We start from the raw sequence: 26,903 nt of genomic DNA, 5'->3' as shown, positions 1-26,903 counted from the left end.
ACTTAAAAATGCAAATTTCCAAGTTAGTTTCAATAAGGAAAATGTGCAATGGAATGAAACTAAATATTTATATACTTCGATTTTTAAAAGTTATAAAACTCTCAATACTTTATAATGATCATAAACAGTAGTTTAAAAATGAACATCCAATATATCGATTCCCATTATTAACGATTTTGATTAATAAAAATAATTTGTTCTATCAGTGTTTATGTAAAAAATGATATTTCATAACAAAATACCTTTACTTTCAAAAATAATTTATTTTATCTTTAAAGCCACACACACATTAAAGCACACTATGTATCACAACTTAGTCTACTTTCGTAATTCCATAAATATTACTAATAAAATTAATTAAAAATATCATGTACAAAAGTATTGAATACATAAAGATGCTTTTACATTTACATTCTAACTTCAGTTCATTCAATATCACAACATATTCCTTGTAAGAATCTTAAAGGATATTTACATATAAACAACATTCAAGCAACCTTTACCCGAAGAAAAAAAAATTAAACAGTTTTGTGAAGTGATGCACAAAAACCACATAAAAATGAAATTGGCATAGAATATTGGACAGATTCTGTGAATCTATTTGAAAAAAATCTTTCAATTTTTCAAAATATATTATCTTTTTATAACAAATTAATTTCGAATTTAACAAGATCTTTCGAAAAATTTGTGAAGCAGCTTATATAATTTCTTCAGTTTTTTTAAAAAAATTATTATTATTGGTTTAACATAAGGCCACATAATCTGTGGTCTTTAAATGGTCCATGTGTTTGGTCCTAGGCCTACCAACTGAAAAGTGGAAAAAACTAAGAATAGAAAGATCATTGTTTTTCAAAATAATTTATTTAAAAAAAACAGCCATATTCTAAAATGTCAAAATACTGATTTATGATGTTCAGATTTAAATTGTTCATCATTTCTTTTAAAAATGTAATTTAGGGATTTAAATACAGTAAAAAAGTATAAGTTTTTCTACAGAGAAAATTTAAAGCTTGCCATAATTTTAATTTATTCAAAACTTCAAATTTTTATTAATTCAGAACATATTATTGATTTAGTTTTTATTACACTAAAGAATAATTACCTCATTGTTAATTGATATAAAAACTGAATATATTGGGTCTTTTTTTTTCTTTGGCTCTCTTCAGTAAAATGTATCCCAGTCTAACAGCCTTTTTAAAAGTAAGTAACTAGGTACACATAAAATATTTGTAACGAAATCAGGGAATTCCACACCAGAAAGTTGAATTAGGTAATAGAATTAACCCCATTTAATATAACAATTTAACTATGTTTTTTATATTTACAAGATACACCGAGATGCCGAAATAAAAAAAAATGTACATTTTAAACAGGATAATAACTGAATTTAAAAAAAAATCTTTATAAATCAAGTATACAGGATTGGCAACATTTAAGACTATATATATATATACACTATGCTATATTTAAAATCTTATATCAAATAGAAATTCAATAAACAAATGGAAACTTTAAGGTTTAAAAAAATAGTTTACTAACCCTATTATGTAAACTAAAGTTATTCATAATGTTTTTTTTAATAATTTTAGAAGGTATTGCTTAGTGTAAAAAAAAATTAAGATATCTTGAACGATGGTTCCATAATTGGTTCTTTTATATATATATTTACAACAGAATTTTTTATGTTTTAAACAACAAAAGTTACATAAAGAATTTTATATCATTTAATAAGAAAATATTCTAAAAAATATTTTTTATAAGCTTTCAATCATTAACTAATATATCATTTAAAATATTTTGGCAAAGATATTTTTAATAAAAAATTAAAGAATGTATTACAATAATTTAACAAATTTCCTATATTTACATTGCACACTGAGACATTGAAATAAAATATTTATCGTTGTACAAACTTGATATTTTTTACATCATCTATTTTAACATTATAAAAAACTGCAATTTGTATTTACTCAATAGCTTACATTTAATTATTTGCAAGCCTACCTGTATGACTAAGTATAAAAGAGCTGACACAGTATAAGTTTGAAATGAAAAATAGAAATAAATATATATTGATAGAAAACTTGTTGCTATCATATTAAAAACAATTTAAAATACATATAAACTCTAACAATTAACACCTACAAAAGGAATAAAAAAATTAAATAGTCGATTCCTTTAAATTAGTCTAAATATAGAATAGGAATAGATTATTTACATGAAGGCATTTAATAAATAAATATGTTCGATTATAATCATGATGGGTTAGAATGTATTTTTGATAAATCATGAACAGCATCTTTCAAGGCAATTGCCAGCTTTTGCTCACGGTTATTTTCTGGTAAATGGACCAAGACTTGATCAATAAGTGTTGCAGTCAGATTTAGAGGCACATTGTTGCATCGTAAAGTAATATCACCCTAAAAGAAAATATTGAAATTATAGAAAAGATCATTCAAAATTTAACAATATGAACTACTATGATTTAAGTAAAAAATACAAGTTCTATATCATGACAAGCATTGATTTTAGTAAGTTATAAAGGTTGTTTCACTATCAGACCTATAGGAGGGGGAATAGAGACTAATCCGAATCAAATTGCCATAGTTGAGAGAACACAATGGGACAGAAAACATTTTATTGAACAGTTGTACAACAGAAGATGTTTGAAATTGTGACCAGAAGTCATCAGGCAGGCTTGACAGCATTGCTGCTGTTCTGGAAGATTCCTGGCAGCTACAGACACTTGAGCCATGAGGTCTTTTAACTGAATCAACAAGGGTCTTGTATCACTTTTCATTTGACCCCAGAAATGTTCCATGCATACTTGTTACAGTAATCTGGTAGGCCAATGACCCAGGCTAGCAGGACCTATCCACCACTTTCCAAAGGTTACATTGAGGTATCGGCAGATATCATTCATGGAATGTCCTGTTGGTGCCACACAGAGCAGGCCTACCACAGTCTAACAACCATTGTGCCATGAAGTTCGGGCAAGACTTGTTGCAGGAAGATGCATGTCCGACTGTTCTAAATGACTGAGCAGAAGGTACGGTTCAATGAGGCAGTCTCCTAGAATGCCAGCCTAAACACTGACCAAGAAATGCTGTTCAGCTGTACATGGGGGGTTCACTCATAGGTGTTTTGTTGATTGAAGGCTCCTTCAATAAACAAAAAGGATGCAGCACTCTGTTGCAAGAACCGTGTAGCAAATGCCCTCTGGAGTGGATAATTTTCGGTCAGTGATGATTGTACTAATTGTACCAATTGATGAAGGTATGCTCTCATTTGGTTTGCTGCAAATATCCTCTAGGCAGTGCAGTGAGAATAGACCACATTCTAGAGTACTTGTGCTTAGATTATCTTCTCATTGCCAAATGTCCTCGTCCTTTGTTCTCGATTTATTGTAGCTCTCATTAAACAACCAATCTCACATAACCATCTGTTGACACTTTTGAAGGTTATGTGATGGAGAGAATGTCTGTGTAGGTACCATTCCTAGTTCAACCAACAATGGGCATGCCAGTTAAGGTTTGCAGCTTCATATATGATCAACATATTGACCAGTTCATCCTACTACCCTGGAAACCAAATGGCAAATCACTGCTTCCAGCATGCTTGCTGTTCATGCAACCCTCACTTTACTGCCATCTACAGAAAGACTGCCGAGAGGATGCAAAACAGGCCAGGAATTCCATGTCGCACTGCTGTCTGATAGCTTCTTGATTTAATTTTAAGGATGAAAATTAAAGAAAAAACATAGTCCTTGAAAAATGTACACTCATTAGTATGTGTCACTTGACATTTTTGTTGCAACCTGTTTTTTATAATTTCTTCTTTTTTAACCTAGTTTACATATCTTTTTATTCTCTAAAACTGCAGTTAATGGATATACAGTTAATAGGTTATACATCTTTGAAAACTGCAGAAAATTTCATTACAACTTCATAATATTCTATATATTCTATAATTAATTCTTAAATATTCTATAGTTATTTTATGGAGTTATATAAACTTTTTTAACTAACAGCACACAGCAGAGGATAAAAGAAATATGATTTCTATTATTCTTTTATTCATTATATACATTGGTGTGGTATATATATGAGAGATTGATGCTCTTGTAGAAAATTTTGTTTCTTGTAATTAAAAATTTTAAACATATGCGATTTTTTTCTCCTTTTAGTACTTTTTAAAACTAATGAATCATACTGCTATATGATTATTCTTTTAATAAATATTAATAATGCAAATAATATCTGTAGTTTAGGTTCTCAAGCTGCTAATAAAACCTATGAAAAATGCAGCTTCCAGTGAATTTAAATAAAAGAAGTTGGTGAACATTGATTTATATCTTACTATTATTCAGTAAAAGTGTTTATTCCAATTAAGTACATCAAGCAAGAATGAAATTTTAATCTCTAAAAGTTGTCAAATTTAGCAATAAAGTTAGTTATTTGGTAAAGCTTTTAGAAAGGGCATGAAGAGGTGATAAGTGCTTCACTTATTATTTCATACTTTTCTATAAATTTGTTGATTTTATATTAAATAAAGTAGTTATTTATTCACAATTTTGAATCAATCTAATTATCCACTAAGTTATTACTTTGGTAAATAAACTGAAAATGGTGAATAAATTAATATTCTACCAGAGGAACTAAGTGAAAAATGAATATTAAAGGAATTTAAAGAACAAACAGTTCAGAAAAAAATCAATGCTAGGGGAAAAAAGTGTTTTTTTTTTTTTTTTAGAAATACTCTACATTTAAACAAACTTACCAATTTCTTTAAGAATGTCGTTACATCTGGAGTCATACAACCCAGGCTTCTAGCAGGATCTCCACTTTCAAAGATAAGTTTATTAACTCTTTGTCCTGCTAAAAGAAGAAGTTGAGAAGCTAATACTGATTTATCATTCACAGGGGTTTGTACCTATGGAAAAAATAAAGTATATCTTTTAAAAGCACTCTAAAAGAAAACATGTAACAGAAAAGTTGAACAATACAAAATCGATAATTAACCCCAGATTAATAAATATTCATGGGAGAAGTTCATATTTTTTTGTTTTTCACTTTAAAAGTAAGAAGTAATTACTCACAGTCTGCTAGTCACACTAGCTTCATAGACGTTTGAAAGCAATCACTTAAATCCTTTTTAAGAGTTTTTTTTTCAGTAACGAACCCTTCACAGGGTCAAAATACATACAATTAGGTCTAGACCAGAGGTCGCCAAAGTGGTCTATATAGACCCCCAGGGGTCTATTTAACATAAGCGGGGGTCGATCTGAGCCTGGGGGTCGATCCGAACCGGAAGGATCGATTGGTCGAAGGATTATCAGTATTTTTCAGATATTTGACAATTAGAAATAAAAGAAGAAGACTTGGAAATATATGCAGGTAATCTTCAAAAATTGAGAGACGATTTTAAACTGCGTTTTGTTGATTTGGAAAACATTGACATCCCTGATTGGATTATTGTGTCATTTTCTGCTCAAATTGAAAACGTGGGCATCAACCTGCAAGATGAGCTTGCTGAATTATTATGGGGATTTGAAGCAAATACGCTTTTTTAAAATTTAGCAATAAGCAAATTTTGGACAAATATAAATATAATGCAAAAATATGTAAGACTTTACGAAATAGCTCAGCCATTTATGATAGCATTTCTAAGTTCCTATACGGTTGAAGCCGGTTTCAGTCACGTAAATTCAATCTTAACTAAGAACAGAAATAAATTAAATGTGGAGTTTCGAGGGAATTTAAGATTAAAATTGACCAATTTTGAACCCAATATAATGAACTTTGCAAAAAAAAAAAAAAACACCAGGCACACCCATGTCATTGATTAAGAAGCAATAAATCCGTAGTTGCTTTACTTATTATTTCTATTTACTTATAATTACTTATTATTTCATAAATATTAAGGTATTTATATTTCGACATTAATTTATTTTTCATAAAACTATTGTTACACTATGTACTATTACTTTAATAAATGTTCAAAATCATAAAATAAAGGTACAAACACAGTATCTAATAGAGTTTTATTTTAATTAACAGAAAATTACTTTTATGGGGGTCGATGGAGATTTCGAAAAATTATGTAGGGGTCGATGATCAAAAAAGTTTGGCAACCCCTGGTCTAGACCCTGCCTAGTGAGACATGATGTTCATTGGTTCATCAATTATTGCCCTAAATCTATATTTTTCGAATTATTGTCAAAAAATATTTACATTGGGGAATACAAAGTAATATTTAAGCAAAACACAAAACAAATCTCTCAAATCATTATTGAGATTACATATAACATGGAAAATCAATATATCAAAACCTGCTTGATTGCCAGTTGAAACTTCAAGCCATTTTTTAAAAATCTTTTTTTAACTTCCCTGTTTTCTCACACAATCAAACAGACTTTCATGTTCATTTTCTCAAAGATTCTAAAACTATATATTAAGGTCCCTTTCTTACAGAATCATTATGGCAGCAATTAAGCTTGAAATCAAAATTGCTGGATACACTATTGTAAATCGCAGCAGATCAGCAAAATTTATGGTCTCATCTTAATCTGATCACTACTTAAGTAATGGAATGTTAATGAAAATGAACAATGTTTATGAAACAATTTTTTTCCTTTTGAGCAAAGCAACTTACAACCCAGCTTCTTCACCTGTTGAATGCCTATTAATTTTTGCAGGATAAATGGTAACTAGTCAATTATACCAAATCTAAAAGCTTTTGAAATCAGTGTTGATAACTATTTTTTCAGTTTTGGAAAATAGTGTTGTTTTATGACTTATCTGTAAACTCTTTCACAAATCAATAAACTTGGATTAGTAAGAAACCTTCTGCTTCATCAATATGTTTTATCTTTTTAGCCATTACTATTAAAAAGGAGACAAATGTAAAAACATCTAAACTAAGTGCCAGTTAAAATGAAACTGATTTTTATTTATAAATCTTTTTTTCAAATTTGCAAAATCTGAAAAGAAAATTATTTTATAACTATTGTGAAAAATCTAAATTTTTAAAGATTAGACTTAGTAAAGACTTTATTATTCCATAAATTAAAATCTGCAATGAGACATAAATTTGACTATCCAAAGACAATATCACAAGACATTTTTCACAGTATAAGTCCTACCTCAAATTTAAACTTCAAAATGGAGAAGTTAGCCATTGTATCAATTATAAACATACATATAAATAGGCATGAAATGGCATCCAACAAAATGCTATTATTAATCCAAAAAAAAATTAAAAACAAAGACATTTTCTTATTGCTTTTAAAAAAGAACATTGAAAAGATTTTCTATTCAAAAACATATCCTTGATGGTGTTAATGTATTGTGGCAGTAAACAAAGTGCATAGTTAAATTGAGAATAAAAAAAATGAAATTCCATCACTTTTTTAATTTTACTGCTACACACAACAACGCTTATTGACAGACAAATTTTGATGATACTGTATTTTAATGCAATTGAGACATTTCAAACCAAGTCAAATAACGTACGCTTGCTTCTAAAAAGATAAATATTTGCTATAATAGGTGCTATGATGACCTTGTTATATAAAAATTATGATTGTATTACATTTCAAGTCTTTGTATTTATCTTACAGATGAGGAAAATGTTTGAGATTGTTTCAAGAGAAAAAGATCTTTGAAATAGTTGAGGGATTGACCACGTCATAAGTCAACTTGCAACCATAAATCCTTAGGGGCTAAAAAAGTACTCACAGTTAAGGGGTTGACCACAGTATAAGTAAACACCCAACTCGAATTTTTAAGCACTAAAAAAGTCGCAAAATACTTATACATCTTAAAGTATGGTAACTACTTACATAATATTATATTGAGTGGATTAGGTAAAAGGCAGAAAGAAAGAAGCACTTACTTCTTGAGCCAAGTAATCATGTCCTCCTGAATACAATTCGCACACATAATGACGCCTTACTTCATCTAAATCTAAATCCCAGCCATTTGCCAATTCAAGTATACAGTTAAATCTTTTACTAGCAGCAGATGAAGCAGCAGGGTTGATAGCAGCTACAGTGATTTCGTTAGCATTAGAAGATTCAGGTACATTTTCAGATAAACCTTGAACAACAGCTGATGTTGCTCTCAATAAAAACTGCGTTCTATTAGTTTGCAATGTAGAATCAATTTTCCCAGTTTCCTCTTGAGCATGGTAACTAAGTTCTCTGAAGAAATACTTTTTAACCTAAATAAATAAAATTAGAAATTTTAATAGTCTGCACTTGACATTTTTAATGACTTTTAAGTAAGTACCCTAAATTTAGCATCAAATTTTTCTAAAAAAAAATATTTGAATTCCCCACTAATATAAATCTGACTAACACAAATTTTATTTCATCACTATAAGGGTAAAAATTAAACTTAGGATGGCACTCAGAGACTTGTAGTTCTACTAAACAGAATGACTGTAACCTTAAATACATGCTATGTAGATCATGTAGCGGAGATTTTTGTTAGAAAAATATAATTTGAATATTTGCCAATAAATGGTAATGTAACAAAGTTACAAGTTAAAATATCTAAGAATCACAGAATATTATATTTACTCAAACAATTGCTATTGCAGTACAAAACCATTAATTGACAAAATTGTAACACTATTTTTTTTTCTGATTGAAATATATTTTTTAAGATATATTCTAAATAACATATATTTGAAGTTTCATTCAAATGCATAAAAGCGGAGCTAAGGGCCTCTCAGTACCGTCGATAAAATTTTAATAACTGTATATTTAAGTACACTTGCAAAAACAATTTCCCTTTTCTTTTCTTTTTTTTTATGAAATTGTAATGGCAAATTTTTTGTGGCTAAGCTAAGAATGAGATTCTAAAATACTATCTTTCCACCAATAAGATAATTAATACAAGCAAAAACTTTAAAAATCAGTGCTATAGTGTTTATGAATGAAGCTTAAAATACATATATTGTGATTTTTAACAAGAATTTTCAACACATTTATACCCAAAATTATAATTACTAAATCAAATTTTCATTGTATTTTATTCAAGCAAAGAAATCGACCAAACTGTTTATAATTTGTAGACACATTAAATTTTAATCAATGGAAGTAAAAAAAAAAAAAAAACTTAAGGGTAGCAAAATCAGTACCATTGAATTGTAAAAGTTATTAATACTTAAAAAAAATATTATTCAACAAAAATCGATATATGTTATCTGTGTTATGTTAGATATTCCAGCCGAAAATTTGCACAAGCATCTGTTAATTAGGTTTTTCTCAGTTAACAGTGCAATCTGTTGATGAACTTCGTTACAAATTTTGAAATTCGATGAGAGTAAACAAGTGGTTCCAAAAGCATGCAGCAGAAAACAAAATGCTTCAATCTCCTACAATTTTTTTTTAATTGATTTTTAAAATCATCTGGAAGAACATTTTTATCTCACATATAGTTTCTAGTCATTATGCTTTTAACATAAGAGAAGACAACCATCTTTTTTTTGCCTCAAAAACAAATCACAGTTGCAAGTTGGTAAAGCATTACCAATTAATTTAAAGTAATTAGAACTATCAAAAAATAAATGTAATTAAAAAGAAAATTTTTTAAAAACAAGGAAAAAAATTATAAATCAAAATGTTATTTATAAAACAAAAACAATTTTGAATTTAAGTCTAAAAAAGGTTCTTACCGAGTTGCTAAAAAGGCTTAATGGTTTAACGTTTTTCAATTGAAAAGTCACAATTAAATGAAGAACAGTAGACACCATCAAATGTAAATAAACTTGTTGATTACTTGGAGCTTTTTGATTCAAGGCCATAGTAATTAGTGGTACATGGCCTGTACTTTCATGCCCCTGCCAAAATATTTCTACACCTAAGTTAGGTTTTTCTTCAACTTCAGCAGGAATATTAGTCTAAAGTAAAATTTGAAAATTAGGGAATTTTCTCATCAATTTTTATTCAAATCTAAAATATTAAAAAAAATCCAACATATATACCTCTAATATAATGTTTAACAATTGGCAACAAAATTCTAAGAAATCTTCCAGATGATTGTCAGCCATTTCTAAATCCTGAAATATAAAATTTTTCAACAAATGCTCTATGCACTGAAAAAAATTATATCCTACAATGTATGTTTGTAAAAATAACCAATAATATAAAGATCAAAAATAAAAAATAATTAGGGTGTGTCTCTTTTGATTTTATCAACAACCATTGTGATCATTAGAAATGAAGGAAAAATTAATTTAAAAAAAAAACAGTGTTAATAATTAAAAATTTATTTCTTGAAAAATTATAACATAATATTATGTAAATTAACATTGAAACATACAAAATGAAATAAAATTTTACTAACTTTTCTACAGAGTCTTTCTTTAGGAGTTTTGCCAACCTAAAAAAAAGAAGAAAAATAGCTCATTTACTTTCTTAGTCTCCAAAATTATTTATCAATTAAATTTTCTAATAAAGAACTTAAAAACATAACAAACAGTTTAATTTGCAATATTCCAGACTAATTTACAAAATAAATGTGATCATCATAAAAGAAAATACTGAAAAACCTACTGCACTCAGGGTGCTTAGCCAAATTATTCAACAAAAAATACTCATCTTTTAAACACTTTTCAAGCACTGAAAAAATATTTTTAAGTACTTTAAAAAAAATATCATAATTAGGCAAGGTTAGAAAGTTTTTGGCAATCGACAGTTTTATCTTGTTTTAACCGTCACGTGGGAAAAAAAAACCTTTTGGCATTGTTTTTGACAACTGTCAAAAAATATGAAATTTTGAGTCACGTAAAATGAATAGCGTTTTCAAACACTACAGACTGACAATACGCCGAAGTAAAGTGATTGGGTTTGAATTAATACTGAAAACGTTGAATTGAACAATGTGAACTGTGACTCTTTGCATAATTCGTAGCGAAAATCAACATGGTAAAGGAAATATTTCATTTTAAAAAAATGAAAATTAAGCACTTTTTAAAAACATCCAATGAAAAAAGCACCTTTAAGAGCTTTTAAAAAACGAAAATCAAAAATAAGCACCTTTATGCACGCTACGCACCCTATGCAATTAAGAGAAGAACTATACATACGTTAATTAAAAAAAAACATATTAGCTATATCAATAAAATAGAAAAAAAAGAAATGTATAGTAGTAAGGCAGATACTTTTTCCATAAGATGTGCAAGAGCTTCAAAGGTTTTTAAAATGAATGTTTTCCACATCATTGATGAAAAGCCTAGAAATAAATATACATTTTTACTATAATGGGGAGAGAAAAAAACAATTTAGCAAGAAATAAAGATGTCTTCTACTTCAAGTAACATGAGATTGCTTTTTAACTTTTAACTTTTTCTTCGAACATATTAAAAATAAACAAAACTAATCTTTGTGTTTTAAATTACAAAGGAAATAATAATAATAAGATATTCAATAACATCATTGTATTTAACCCAGAATTTGTAATAAAGAAACAAAAAAGTGATGTTACAGTGCATTTCAATACTTGTTGTTTGTCATTTATCCCCTTATCTAGCAATTCTAAATGGTGCCAAAGGTAATAAATTTTTTTTAAATTGGTTGATATTCAAATGCAATCTCTAGATATTTCATTTAGAAAAAAATTATTTTCATGGAAGAGACATTCAAAATTTGCACACAAGATACCAAAAGGCTGTTAATAATAAAGGTGATTACATCCGTGGTTAAAAATAAAAACTTATTTAAAATTTATTCAATAAATTTAATGTATAAAAAAACTTGTACTTCAATGTATAAAAAGAATAATTTTCCAATACTTTACTTTTTAACATTTCAAACAAGAAAAAAAATTTTTAAATAATAATATAAATATTTAATAATATTTAAGAATAAATATTTAAGACAAATATTTAAGAAAAAGAATTTTAACTTTCTAATACATGAATACAATTTAATTTATATGTATCATCTGCAGAAATTAATTTATAAGAGACAAAACTTATTTAATTAATAAATTTCACTGTTGTTGTATCTATTATCCTTAGTGAAAAACTTATTGATAAAATAAAATAGTATTAAACATTTTATACTGATTAAAAAAGAAATATGTATAAATAAAAGGAAAATTTTTACTCTCTAACAAAACAGAATATATATATAATTAAAACCACATCTATTTACTTAATATAACTAAACCTATTTGCATTTCAATTTATATAGAAATTAAAATGTTTTATTAAAACAAACCTGTAGAAAAACATCAATCGTTCAATTTATTTTGTATATTCCAGCTCAATAACTTTTCAGTATCATTATTATGTACTGATTTAAATAAATAACTACCTATATTATAACACTTCATCTTTCTTTACATCACTTTAGATTTCATCAAGAATTTTTTTTTTTAATAAAATTTTTAACAAAATTTATAATCTAAATCATTGAAAATATATTGCTTTATTTTTAAAAGTAATCTAAAACAAATAAATTACATAAATAATAATCAGAGAAACTTCTGTAATTTCTAAAAATAAAAAATTCACCTACCATTCTTAATAACAGAACTTTTTACTAAATTCAAGCAGCCAAGAGTTTTATCCAAATGACAAGTGTGATCTTTGTTTTTACTCCATTGCATTAAATGCTCCCAACCACAATTAGCTAACAAGGCATCGTGGTTTAAACTATTAGGAAACTTTCTCTTTACTTCCTTCAAAAGACCTGCAATTCCAAAAATAACAAATAAATTATGAATAATTAAGTGGAGAATACAAATAATGCACTACAGAAATAATAATGTATTACAGAAATATTACAATAAATAAATTGGAAAACAAAAACTATAATATGCAGGGTTTAAAATAAATGTCTTGAGTTTTCAAATGTTGTATAATTTTTTTTTTTTTTTTTTGTCGTATGCCAATTTAGGCAGTGGGCAATTTAGGTGCGATCGTTCCTGTTTTTCAGTGGCGCCATCTATGGCCAGGAATTCGACTTCTGCCACACCATTCATACAACCACAACCAGTTTATAGGGCGGGTTACATTCACACACAAAGTCGAAAGGACATAGAACATGGAGAGAGAGAAAGAAACATCCATGCCTTGTACGGGATTCGAACCCAGGACCCTGATGCAAGGACAGTTCCCTGCCCCCTACACAGGCCGGTCGGCATATGTTGTTTTAATAGAGTAGTTAAACAGATTGAAAACCATCCATCTTAGATTCCCCCCCCTTCCTCATCACAAAATCTATCGAAGGGGAATTTGAAACCTTGACACAAATTTCACTGAAAGTTATGAATAGATTTTAATGAAATTTTTCGTAATTGAATGAGGGCAAAACTATAATATTGAAGGTCATTTGACAAACCACTACATACAAAACTACCAAAACATATTCACGTTTATATGACTTGATTTTTACGTACATCGTATCTGCTACATTTTAGATTTTCAAATTCATGACTTTCCATGACTAATTCCAAGAATTTTTCATGACTTAACGAAGTTACTATTTTTTCCGACAAAAACACAACATTAAATTTAAAAAAGTATTATAATAACATTAATTGAAATGAGAGGTATAACCAAAACTGTTATATTCCATATTTTCATATTTACAGATTTTAAATTTAAAAATCAGAGTAAAGAAAGAGTTAAAACAATAAAATAGCTGAAAAAATACAACAGCAAATAATTTTCTTCTTTTTTCTGCAGAATTACATTCTAAAGATACTACATCGGAAAGGAAAGAAATACTCCTGATTTTTCTGTTCTCATTTCGAAATAAAAAATTCGCCAATGACTGGCTTGCTTCAGCTAGAATTTTAAATTGATAAAATAAAATAAAATAAAAAATAACAAAAATTCTGAAATTACAGAAGTTTAAAAGATAATTTGTTCTAGAAATTATGTTTTTTTCTTTCCTTTTTTGAAAGAACACAATAATTTTTAAAGAACAGGATAAAAGCACTTTATATTTTAATCAAATATGACTGTTAGTGGGGGATTTTGTTACAAATTCAGATATTTGGAACACCGTGAAATTGGGGGGATGTAGGTAAATTCTATTTTAAAAATTAGATTTTTCGGCGACCTAAATTCATGACTTTTCATGATTCTTTTAAAAAAAATAGTTAAAATCATGACATTTCAAGACAAATTTTGTTCAATACCGAAATTCATGATTTTTCATGACTTTCCAGGTATGCAGATACCCTGAACATAATAAGATACAATCTTAATGGTTGAATATGCTAAATAATTTGGTCAGGCAATATTTTAAATTTCAAAATCAGATACAAAAATGTACTTTCTCAGCATAGTCATACTTTTTTCTCAGCACATTTGGGGTCAACCTTCAAAACATACAGAAGATTTGCTATCTAGAAAATATGGTTCCAATAGTCTATTCAGGAAAAAGATTAAAAGTTTTAGGCTTGTTAATTTCACTCTTTTACATATTTCACTACATCTCTGAAAATATTAAACAGAAGAAAAAAAATTGCACAAAATTGCACACTCATTAATCAAAAGACATATTCATGTAAAAAATAGTTGCTTGTAATATTTTTTTTAAAACTTTAACATTAGTGAAAAACTTTTAAATTATAAGGATTATATGCATTAAATTGAAGGAACAAATTGTAAGAATGTTTACTTCATTTTAAACTATAAGATTTTAAATACAAAAATAGAAAATTTGAACAAAATTGGCTAAATCATATCTGAGTAATAAAATTTCTAAAAAGTTATACTTTCAAATTTTTATTTCTTAATAACTATTCAACAGCTTCTGTTCAAATTTTGGATGTTGGTTTTGCAATTAATAAATTGAAATAATAATAAATAATTCTATAATAATATTTTTACATGGCATATGAACAAGTATAAACGAGTATTTACATTTGTACACAAAATTTTTTTAATTTACTTAAATCCTTTCAAAAATATGATGAAATAAGCAAGAAGTGAAATTAACACTAAGGAGCTTAAACTTGCAATTGCTCTAGTAACTAGAGTATTATAGCCCTAATTTCCAGATCTTGGTTACCTCCACATTTTGAGGATTAAGAATGGAAGAAAAAGGTACGTTTGGCCATTTAGAGAAAGAATGCTTTTTTCTCTGTGAATATAATTTAAAATATTGTCTACACAAATTAATAAGCATATTTTAGGTTAGACTAAGATTACATGTTAGTACACAAAAATCTGGCTATTAGATCAAAAAGCAATTACCTTGAGAACAGAACATATATGTTAAGATATGAAATATAAAAACTTCACCTTTAACTATGTTTAAAGATCTGGAATCAGATTTGTCATCAAGAAATTTTTGCAACACTGGTCCTTCATCTGTATCATCAATAGAAAGAAAAGAAGATAAAGTATCAGGTTCTATTCCAACAGATACTGCCCAAACTGCAATCAAGTCAGTTACAGACCCTGAAAAAAATACATCAACTATAAAAACATAGCATACTATTTTTCACAGTTTAATTATTTCAGGTTTGTTATATTTCAAATCAATGAAGTTGACTGTATCCTTTTGATAACCTTTTTTTTAAAAAGAAAATACATAAGGTGTTCCAGGATCACACTCGTAATAGTTTTAGAATATTAATTAATATAAGAATTATGTAACAGTATTTTAATAATCTCATAATAGTCAAAATTAAATCAATGAAGTATAAACATTGTGAATCACAAATTAATATTCAATTCTTGTATAGCAAAGATTTACAAAAGAATTACAACATTACAAATCAATTGTTACAATTAAGCATTACAGAACAATTATTACAATTACATCCTCTCAGTTCTAATATGAAGCGAGTGTTTAAGCTAATTAGATTTAGTTTACAGTAAGTAATAAAAAATAAAATGAACTAATCTTTAACTGGTAAATGAATAAACCAAACTAACAACTTCTCTTGTCGGCCCAACATTTGCGAATGTGCCATAAAAAGTCTCTGCTTATAGGCTGCGGATGAATCTACCTCTGGTTGAGGGGAAAGGCTATCCATGTGGCGTTGGTGCTGTTTCCCAGCTTTTTAAAAACAAAACTATTCCGCAAACCGGTCTCAGCTTGAATGGGAGGGGGGTTAAAAATTAAAGTGCCATAAAATTGGAGTTAAATGCCTAGCAAGGAAAATTAATAAATACACTCATGAATATAATAATTATTAAACCACTGGTCATATTACAACTTAATTATCACCAACAAATGACTGTATTACTTAGTATGTAACAATACCTTGGCCTCCATTGAGAATAGTCTCAATGGATATATTAGTATCCTTGACTATACTTTTTCCATTAGGTTGACTTTTCAGTAGAATGTTCAACATTAAGATATCCTCCAGTTGTTTAACTAACAAATTCCAATGCTCCAAATCCAACGAAACTGATTCCCAGTCACTTTCTCCGCTCTCTTCATGATCCTGGTCAGGATTCTTTTTCTCACTTTTTTTGAGCTCAACATTAAAAGAGGCTGCCATAATGATAGATACAGAACGTGCAACTACCGCACCAATGTAAGCAGCAACATTACCAGTAGCTTTATGCAAGGCTTCTCGAACAGATGACCACCAAGGTGATACATGTTCGGAATTTGAGCTAACAAACTTTGGATCTGAAATAATACATAGAAAGAATTAGAATCTGAGATGGAAACGTTCTGGGTATTTTGGATAAATTTTAACAATTCTGTCCAAAACACTTCAGTAGATAACCATAATGGCTAATAAGTCTAATCAATCAGAGCAAAGAAAGCTTTACATACCACTCAAGGTGCTGATATGTTTCATTACTTGTTGCAAGTTAATCCATTTATCGGCACTAGAGCAGAACCCTGCATCAGATACCCAATGCTTTAATAAAAGAATCTAAAAATAAGGATTTAACAATCAATTAGGAATATTTTTTTTTGTGGAAAAATCACAGAAGAAAACAAAAATTAAGTGTCATGAATGAAGTTTTAAAAACAATTAAACTTTAAAAATGCTCAGTGTCTATTTTAAAAAACATTTGTGTTTTAGAATAAAACATACCAGCAATTTTTCTGGAAGAATTCCACTCTCCTTAAGAGCAACTTGTAGTGTACTAAAATATGATCCAACATGAATTGAGCTATGAAATATAAACCCACCTACAGTTAAAAGAAAATAGAAAAATTTAGGGTATGGAAATTGACTAATTTTTATAGGTTCATAACTCTGATAAAAATATGAGCTTTTGCTAATGTTATTCTTTTGAATTTTTGTAACCTTTTTTTAGAGCAAAGCAAACAACTGTTTAATAAATGATGGAATAACTTTTTTTTTTGTATTTGTAGATAACTACAGTATTAATGTTCTCAAGACCAGTTAAAAAAGTGGACTTCACTATAAACACAGTGTCATTATCAGTTTTTTTGCTGGTGTATTATTTACAAAATTGCAATATTTACAGTTATCATTTCTGTCAAAATTCATAAAATATAGAGGACAAATCCCTAAAAGTTTAAATATTTGATATTTTATAAAATTATGGTTCTTAAATTTTAAAAAAAGTGAATTTATTTAGAATTACTCAATTATTTAGAATCACTATATCATATGCTGCTTTTTATTTCAAGTGAAGCTTTGAAATGAAACTAAAGGAATTTTTACTATATTATTGGACCATGAGCCATATTGACTGTTCCATATTGACTGTTTATAAACATTTAAACTACGTAATTTTATTTACCAAAATTACCCTTATTTTGATAAATAAAATTAACAGTTGATAAATTTATGTTTTCAAAGGATTATTGTTAAAAATATGAATTAGGCCAAAAATGAGCATTTTTATTGCGATTAGATTTCTTAAGCTACTAGCTTGCCGAGCTTGGTAAGTTAGGAAAGCCTTTAAAAAGAGAAGAAAAAAAAGTTTCATAGCATGAATTCTATTTTGTTTGAATAAAATTTAACTACTTGCAATACCCACACATATGAGAACAGCATACCTCCTAATAGTAAAGGAAAATGTTTCAAATTAGAACAAAGAAAAAAATACTGGAATGGTACTTGTTGCCTTCAATCCAAATGTACTAACAAAATTGTATATCCTAAGAATAATAAAGTGATCTTTAAAAACAGAACACAATATATAAATGGCAAAAATAACATTCCCTTGGATCAAATACTTCTTTCTGTTTCACAATAACTCCCTCAAAATAATAATAATCACCCTATCTGCTGAACCCCCCCCCCAAAAAAAATAATAATCTTCCCCTTATATCCCAAAAGAATTTAGAATACCACACTTTTTAAAAGATTTTGCAATTACCTTTGTGTTTACATTTTGCCTAATATCTAATACATTTACTAATATCTAATACAATGGGCATACGTCATAACACATTTTATTTCAGGGTAGATGTATCATGTCTAGACAGAATAATGGTAAATATTACTAACTTTAAAAGTTTGTAGACTTAATAATTTTTTTATGTTTTCCTATTTTAGATATTTTAATAACTGTTTTCTTTTTTTTTTCAGTGATCGACTTATGCACCAAACATACCAGAAATTTGTGATCTCATAATTAAAAATTGGTGATCGACTAATGCCCCGTGATATACAATAAATAAAATTGCAAGCAATTTTTGAAAACACATAAAAAAATTCAAAATTAGAACTCTATATATTTTTCTGCCTGAAATTCAGTTTTAATATAAAATGTAGGATAAAACAGTAAATTCTGAATTATCCTTGTACATTAAAAAAAAATGGTAGCACAAAACTATCAAGTAAAGCATTTTTTTCTCACCTAATGATTCTATTTGTTTACAAGAAATGCTGGGAACTAAATCAACGGGCAGATTCTGTAAAAGAAGGTCCGAGCCTGATTTAATAAGATGAGTATCATGAACAACAAAACAGCTCATAAAATCCGAGAAAGACATTTCAGTGGCACTATCATCAGTAAATCGTACTTGTCTTTTCAAGACAGGAACTACGTTCTGGTGAAGTGTTACGAGGGAAAGTATTCGGCCAACTTCAGTTTCCGAAATACACAGACTACTGGAATACATCTAGGGGGAAAATATTACAGATATTACAATTCAATAAAAAAAATAATAAATAATAAAATTAAATAAATCAACTACAATGATTGCAACAATAATTCATGACTGTTAAAACAGCACTCCAGAAACAGATGGTTGTTTGGCCAAGGAGGTCATGGACTTTAAGGCTCCACAATTTTATGATTACAGCATAATGGTGGCAGGTGATCAGCATTACGCACTAGCTGCCTTTAGTTCCCAGACATGATGGTACTTATTGATCTGAAGCTAAATAAGTTTAAAGCCAATGTCAGACATAAAGCCCTGTTTCTTCACAAATACACCTCAGTGCCTTAATGCTGTGACGTGGCTCATTCCTGACTGGTGGGTTATGTTTTGTTCATCTTCAGTCAGTATTTTCTATGCTAATTATGAAAATGGCTCAAAATGCTAAGATCAAGATACACCATACCTAAGGTTAACTTTTAAGACGATGAAAGATAGTTTTGATCTAATTTTTTAATATTTGAAATATTACTCTCTATATGCATTGTTTAGACTCATATAAACATGGAATATTTGATATAATTATTTTAGTATTTTCATTTTTGAAAAAAAATATAGAGCCAAATTTAAATTTTTTTTAAAAGGGTTAAAAATTATTTTTCTATTTTAAGTTTAAAAGGTATTTTTTTTAAAGATTTAAAATACTTGTCCATTAAGTTAAGTCCTATCTTTCAGCAAGATGGTTTATATAATTTAAAATTAAAACTTTAACTCGAGAGTAAGGCATTTGAATGTCAGTGACTTTTTTATTATTATTATTGTTTTTCTTGGTAAAAGAGCTTCAAAAAACACACTTGAGCATATAATGAAAAATAGGAAACAAAACGAACCTGAATGTCTACAGATGTTTCAGCAGGAGAGGTAGTCGCAGTTGAAGAAGATTTTATATTTATTTCATTTACATTTGCATATAGTTTTGATAACTGTAAAGCTCGTACACAGCATTGCTGGAGAAGCTTGGCTTCATGATCCATCTGAAGTGGATCTATGGGTAAAGTATTTTTCATTTATAATATTTTAAAAATAATAATTTAAGTTAATAATTATATATGTAACAAGGAGAAATGTGTCTTACCTAGTTTTTTCAAATGACTCAACAGAGCAGAAACTACTTCATCGACCAATTCTACAGATGAATGCCTATTGCTTAAAATATTTTGAAGAGCCTACAGTAAATTATTAAATATATATATTTAAATTATAAATGCTCACATGAAAGATATAGTTTTGAAGCTAAAACTAATATATTTATAAGTATTTATAAAAAGTGTTTAAAAAACAATATAAGATTTTTTATCTTTAGCTCTACTGGTTTCTAGCAAACACTGAAAGATAAGAATTCACATTGCAAAAAAAATAAAAAAATTAAAAAAAAACTTTTTTTAGTGACACAATAGGCAACAAGTCAAAATAGCTTTAAACTTCCCACTAACTACTGAAACCACGTTTTTTTCAGATTGCAGTTACTCTGAATTTTTTGTGTCTTAAAAAATTGTTTTTTCAGACATTTTTATGCCTTATTTGTTAATTTAAAATATCATCAGTACAATATAAATAATTAGTATATTTAGGGTCTACCATTTAAAGCATTGAGATTATATGCTGGTAGATATGTTTGGGCACAGTGCAAATTTTTTTAAGTTAAAATAGATAGAACAATTGCTTTAAAATTCTAATAAATCATAATAATTACAAAAAATAATAAATTCATATTTTATTTCAGTTATATATTTGTTTATGATAATTTTAAAAAAAAGAATAGCAATCCAATTAAAAAGTAATCCAATTAAAAAGCAAATTACAATTATATTAAATAACAAATGAAAATAATCAGAATATCAATAATCATTAAATTTTCAATAAAATTTTAAAAAAACATTTTCTTTTTTAAATGTCTAACTTAGAAAAGTTTGGAAATAAAATATTTTTTACCCTAGACTCTTAAATATAAAAAAAATATATAATTGGTAGTTAGATGAACTCATCCCAAGTATTCCTTGATTTTACTAATTAAAATCTCCCACCTATGTAAAATTTGAAATCGTTTCAAAAGTAACAATCCAGTTAGTTACATTAAAAAAAATTGTGTCATTAATTAGACATTGTCTGAAAAAAATCATATGTTGAATGTTTTTAAACATCTGGTAGAATTTGTGCAGAATTTTTAAAAAAAAATTTTATTTTTAAGAGCAATGAATAAAATTGGTTAAATTTTTGATTACTAAATGTTTTGTTGCTTTCACCTTTCAGTACTGCTTTCAGTTAATGAATTTCAAAAAAATACTATGTTAGTCATACCAGGTGTCCTAAAGTTTTGGAAGAAAATAATTTTGATAGAAAAAAAAAACAATTTTTAAATTAAAATTTGTGAATTTTTAATTGACCCATAAAGTATACAATACTGGGTTACAAATGGAACACTAAGTTAAATAATGAACGCCAACAAACAATTATTGTCAGAACCTTTCTGAAAAACTTAGTTTAGTTGATACAACATTTAATTTTATCTTTCAAAGTGTAGGTGTCAGTATCAACAATAGACTTTAAAAAAATCATAAGGAAAAAAACAACAATGTTAAATTGAATGATATTAAATATGATCAGTCAATTTCGAATACCAAAATGGAAAATTAGACGATCAGGAACTGACAATAATGTTCAAAATATTGCTCACTAATATTTATAATTAGAAAAAATATATTTCAAATAGGTTTATTTTACCTGAATTCTAGTGCAAGATGTCCTCATATCTCTCAATATTTTAATAATCTCAAAGGCTTTTCCTACAAGCAAATAAAATAAATAAATACACAAAGACAATAACTCATAACTTAGTGCAACTCAATAGTTTCTGAAATGAGACAATCGAATATCACTGAAAATTATATTTATGATACATATTTTGGCAACAGCATTATGAGGACAGCAATGTAAAACTGCAAAGCAGTGAGTTTGTATAAGCAAGCCATGCTTTAAGTGCATAATGTTTTAAGTGTCTTTCTTTAACGTTAAATGCTTTTCTAATATCTCTCTTGTATTTTTGTAAAGCTATTAATAATTAGAAAATATAATAGAAATTGAAGTTTAAAACCTTTAGATATGTTAAATACAATACCACTGAAATGTTTTTATTGATCTTACCTTTAGCATTATTTTTGAGAGTTAGTTTAACTTCCCTAAGTAAATGCAAGTCACGAGCACGCCGACTGTTTTTCTCACTAAAATTGTTAAAGAAAATTACCAATATTTTTCACACATGCACAAGTGAAATCATAGCAAGAATTATACAGATATTCTTTGTGTAGTTGAACATTTAAAAAGACAGAATAGTAATAAAATTACATTAGATATAGGAAAACATAGTTGCAAAACAACATACCTTAAAACTAAATGGAAAGGCACAATTATTTTCCTAATTACCCCATCTACATCCAAGAAATAACAAGAGCAAGGGTTACTCTTAGTAAGTTGGGAGTTCATGAAATTTCCACCCACTATAGCATATCCAGGACAAAATAATCTTTAAAAAAATATTAAAACAGACTATTTAAATAAATAAAAAAAATTTATGAAAATCAATGAAAGTGCAGAGCTAAATAGCTAATAAGAGAAAGTAAAATGAAAGATATTTACCGTCCAGATTTACCAACGTTAAAAGCAGCAACTCGGGGACCTTGTTGAGTACACCACACCTAAACATAGAAGAAAAAAATAATAATTTAAAAATGATGATGTAGAAACTTAATTTACTTTAAAAATCATAAAAGGTGGAAAAAATTGACATGATTTGAGTTCTTAAAAATAAGATCCCATTTTTAAGACTTACTAGAAATGATAAAAACAACAGATTTAAAAAAAAAAAAATAAAAAATTGCCAATGAAAATAGGGAAAATAAAATAAAGGTGAAATACCAAACAAGAAAAACTGCCTTAGCCAAGAGAGGCAAATCAGCACAGGATGCATTTCAAAGTGCAACAGAGGAGTTAGTAAGAAACTCAGAGCATTAAGTAGTTCTGAGTTTCTTACTACCTCTATTATCAAGTATATTTTTCCACTATAGTTCCTTGAGATTATTCCTTTCATTAAAAGCAGTTATATTTACTCAAATGCAACAAGGAATGGTGAAGAAAAAATCAATTAAGAATATTTTCATTTTTCAGTTTAATAATACTAGAAAGAATTTTGAATTATAAGAATTTTTTTTTTTAATATCATTTGTAAATTATGCAATTTTACACGAGTAAATACAAAATTTTGAAAGAAGTTTAAAAGTTCATGAGATTTTAAAATTACAGCTTTTCAATTCTTATTATTCAGATACTGTTTGGTCATTTTGTATTTTGTTATTTAAAATAGTATAGCTAAAAATTATGTAAAAATTTTTATTTCTCAGAATTAAAAACCATTTATGATAGTAAAAAAGATCTATTTTGAAAGGTTTTATTAGTTAAATATGCTTAACAACTTAACAATGTCCATTTTTTTATTTGCTTAAACAGTCTCAGAAATATGGGAACATAAACAAAAGGGCAAATTAGCATTAAAGAATTAAAATTTTCAATCGCTCTCTTGAGTAACCTAATGAGAGTGAATTTTTTGGATTGCTGCCTCCTCCCCATATTTGGCAGATACAAGAATCAAAATAAGTAAGAAAAAGCACTTTTATTCAATTAAAGTATATTTTATATCTGATTTTGCAGCTTAAAATTTAATCTACCCAAATTAATTAGCATACTTAAGGTCAAATAGGTACTTGAGTCATTAAGATTTAATTTACCATTAAAGTACTCCGTTTTTTATTTTGTGCACAGTACATTAACACTCTCACATAATTAAGTGCTACAATAGTTTGTTGGATAAATTTTATTCTACAGATTCACAATGTCAAACATCTTTTAAAATTCTGCTACTATTTTTTAAATTTCTTCCACACAATCAGAAATTTATTTGCAATCTTAATAGTTACACACTAACTTCTAATATTCCTCTTCTTGGAGCATAGATTACTAAAAATAAAACACGCCTAGGTTTCTTTTCAGTATCCTTCATATCTTTGGTTACACTGTCCTCAACTTCCACCCATCCACACTGTGCATCTCTGTAACCTAAAAAGAAATTTTAAATTTAAGATAACAAATGCTTTTTAATTTTGAAAAACAAAAGAGCAATCAAAATTTAAACAAGAAAATATCCCAACAAAATTATCAGTTTCCTGAATACAAAGAAAGATTAAGTGCTGTCCAGAAAATTCAAAACAAAACAGACAAAAACTAGACACTGTCATTAATTTTGAGAAAACTTTCACAAATAAATATTTTCTTTAAAATCAAAATTAATAGATACTATAGAAACTCATCAAAATATGTATCAGGGGTCTGTTCAGACATTTTGTGAAAGGATTGGGAAAAAATTACTCGTAATTTGTGATAATAAAATAAACGTTAAGTCACACTCTTTCAACCAGGGTCCTGCTTTTATGAATTTATGCAAATAGGGTACTGTTATTGGAAAAAACTTTTTTAAGGAGATTTTAAATTGCAAATATAGATACAAAATTATACATAACACTGTAAAATTATAATTTTAAAAAAATTTCAAAAATAAACAGCAATTGCTGTTTCTAAATTAGAGATACAACATTTGGTATTTAGCCTATACTGCTGAATGCAGAATATTAATTTCGGACGAATAATGGAAGAAGCGTCTGCCGAAGGCAAAACTTAATTCGTTTACATCCTCCATCCTTACTTTTTTTCCTCTTGGGAAGGGTTTATTCGATTAACAAAACAATAATGAAGATAAACAAATAAAGGGTCCGATTAAAATAAAAATCATTTTGCGAAGGGTTCGTTTTTAAGTTAAAATATTTTGTGAAGGGTCCGTTAACGAACCCAAATTTCTTCTAAACAGACCCCTGAGTGTATAGAAGTGCATTTGTAAATTTTTTATTAGAAATACGTAGAAAAATTATTCAGACCTTTCCACATGCGAACAGCAACTCCTTTGAAGATATCAAACAAAACTATTCTTCCAAAGGCATCGTTCATTGCGGCTAAACATTTATTTGGGGATAATGATATTGAGGTACCCTGTCTTCTTTTGTCATACAGGCCAAATCTACCAAAAACAAATGAGAAAAATTGGCATCATAGAAGCTAAAACAAATATATCTTTTTCATAGATATACAGGATACAAACCTTAAAGGTAGGATAGTAGCTGGTTCAATCTTAGGTTGAGACTTTTGTTCCTTTGCTTGATTGAAACCCATAAGTCCACCAACAAAACCACTGCAAACAAAAAAGAATTAATAATTTTAATTTTAAAAATAAAACCTGCAAGCTTTGCCCGATGTAATGAAAACTGTTAGAGAATAATACTTTCTTAATCATTTTTTAATACTTTCTTAATCATTCATTCTTATTTTCAATGTGACAAATAAATGTGTTAGAATTAATACTTTCTTCAATAAGTGTGTTCAGGCACATAAGACCTTAATATCTCTCCATCTAATCCTGTTCTCAGCAACAGACCTGGCCTGTGCCTATCCAGAAATCCTTAGGATCTTTAACTCGTTTAAAAATAATACTTTGTAAAGTAAGCTTAGGTCTTCCTCCAGTTCTTTCCGCTTCAGGGATCCATGTGAGAAAAACAGATATTTTTTTTGCTGGGCATTTTAAGAACGTGACCCAGTTCCAGGTCAACGAAAGAATTTTTTCTTTTATCTTTATTTTGCCTTTTTCAAAAGATTTTTGTTTGCTATCTTGAACGGCTAGAAAATTTTGAAAATACAATTTAAACATTTGGTCTGAAAGAATTTAAAATTTTTGTTTTTCTATTTTAATGTTTCCGAACCAAAAGGTAGAAATACTCTGAGAATTGCTTTAAAAACTACTATTTTTTCCTTGATTTCAATCTTTGGCGCTCGCCAGAATTTATGTAGTCCTTTAAAACACGTTTTTCCTTGAATTATTCTCTGCTTTATATCTTCCCCTCTGCTGGCTTTTTTTCACACTTATATAAGTAATATATGAATAAATATCACGCTTATATAATGTTACATTCAAGATGGCAATTTTTATCATTTTCACATTTTTAATCATCATAAGTGAAATTTGAACAATAAAGTCTAGTCAGTTATTTTGTTTAACACTACCTGATGTTTTATCTCACATGTCATAATATGAGTCATACCTCACTTCATAATTTAAAATATAAACCAGCTGAAATTAGTAGGCAGTCATTTTTGTCCACATAATAAATACATACCAATGCTTTACTTTGATCTGTGTTTTTTATGAACCTAAAAACTACTATTAAACACAGCAAAATTATCAAGGACCAATCATGCTTTAATGAAGCATATTAATATAGTCAAAAGTGAAAAATATTTATTAATTTCACTCTAACAGCGAATAAACAAACATTTATAGTTAATAATATAAAGTGCAAAAAATAATAAAAATTAAACTAACCCAGCATTATAATTTGATATGAAATTCATAAGTTTAGATGCAACAGCATGAACAACATCAGTTAATAAAAGCTGACTGCCACCCTAAGAAGATAATTATCATAAATTAAAATAAAGAGTAACAGATTGCATAACAATATTTCACTATATATATATATATATATATATATATATATATATATATATATATATATATATATATATATATATATATATATATATATATATATATATATATATATATATATATATATACACACAAAGAAAACATGGAAAATATACAAATTTTTAAAAAGAAGAAAAATTATTAATAAATAAACTATTTTTAAAAAAATTTGAAAGT

The 26,903-nt window shown here is 27.6% G+C and overlaps 1 protein-coding gene across 1 annotated transcript in view; it reads right to left on the bottom strand.

Annotated features, from left to right (window-relative positions):
- Window positions 1–243: 243 nt before the first annotated feature.
- The window catches only part of Rab3-GAP (Rab3 GTPase activating protein), a 38,313-nt gene continuing 11,653 nt past the window's right edge, over window positions 244–26,903 (bottom strand). The window contains exons 10-32 of the mRNA XM_043053008.3: window positions 26,562–26,644; window positions 25,287–25,376; window positions 25,066–25,205; window positions 24,063–24,193; window positions 22,721–22,779; window positions 22,467–22,607; window positions 22,229–22,305; window positions 21,809–21,870; window positions 20,163–20,253; window positions 19,918–20,072; window positions 18,784–19,048; window positions 17,040–17,137; window positions 16,772–16,874; window positions 16,244–16,621; window positions 15,274–15,432; window positions 12,533–12,706; window positions 11,173–11,243; window positions 10,356–10,391; window positions 9,994–10,068; window positions 9,685–9,909; window positions 7,897–8,223; window positions 4,780–4,932; window positions 244–2,420 (exon numbers count right to left, since the gene is read on the bottom strand). Coding sequence (XP_042908942.2) covers window positions 2,256–2,420; window positions 4,780–4,932; window positions 7,897–8,223; window positions 9,685–9,909; window positions 9,994–10,068; window positions 10,356–10,391; window positions 11,173–11,243; window positions 12,533–12,706; window positions 15,274–15,432; window positions 16,244–16,621; window positions 16,772–16,874; window positions 17,040–17,137; window positions 18,784–19,048; window positions 19,918–20,072; window positions 20,163–20,253; window positions 21,809–21,870; window positions 22,229–22,305; window positions 22,467–22,607; window positions 22,721–22,779; window positions 24,063–24,193; window positions 25,066–25,205; window positions 25,287–25,376; window positions 26,562–26,644 — 3,258 coding nt within the window. The 3' untranslated portion in view covers window positions 244–2,255. The remainder of the gene's footprint in view (window positions 2,421–4,779; window positions 4,933–7,896; window positions 8,224–9,684; window positions 9,910–9,993; window positions 10,069–10,355; window positions 10,392–11,172; window positions 11,244–12,532; window positions 12,707–15,273; window positions 15,433–16,243; window positions 16,622–16,771; window positions 16,875–17,039; window positions 17,138–18,783; window positions 19,049–19,917; window positions 20,073–20,162; window positions 20,254–21,808; window positions 21,871–22,228; window positions 22,306–22,466; window positions 22,608–22,720; window positions 22,780–24,062; window positions 24,194–25,065; window positions 25,206–25,286; window positions 25,377–26,561; window positions 26,645–26,903) is intronic.

Source organism: Parasteatoda tepidariorum, chromosome 3 (assembly GCF_982258835.1).
Source record: "Parasteatoda tepidariorum strain Cologne lab strain chromosome 3, Ptep-v5.0, whole genome shotgun sequence".
In the NCBI taxonomy this organism is placed as follows: Eukaryota; Metazoa; Arthropoda; class Arachnida; order Araneae; family Theridiidae; genus Parasteatoda; species Parasteatoda tepidariorum.
This window is presented reverse-complemented; position numbering and strand designations above follow the sequence as displayed.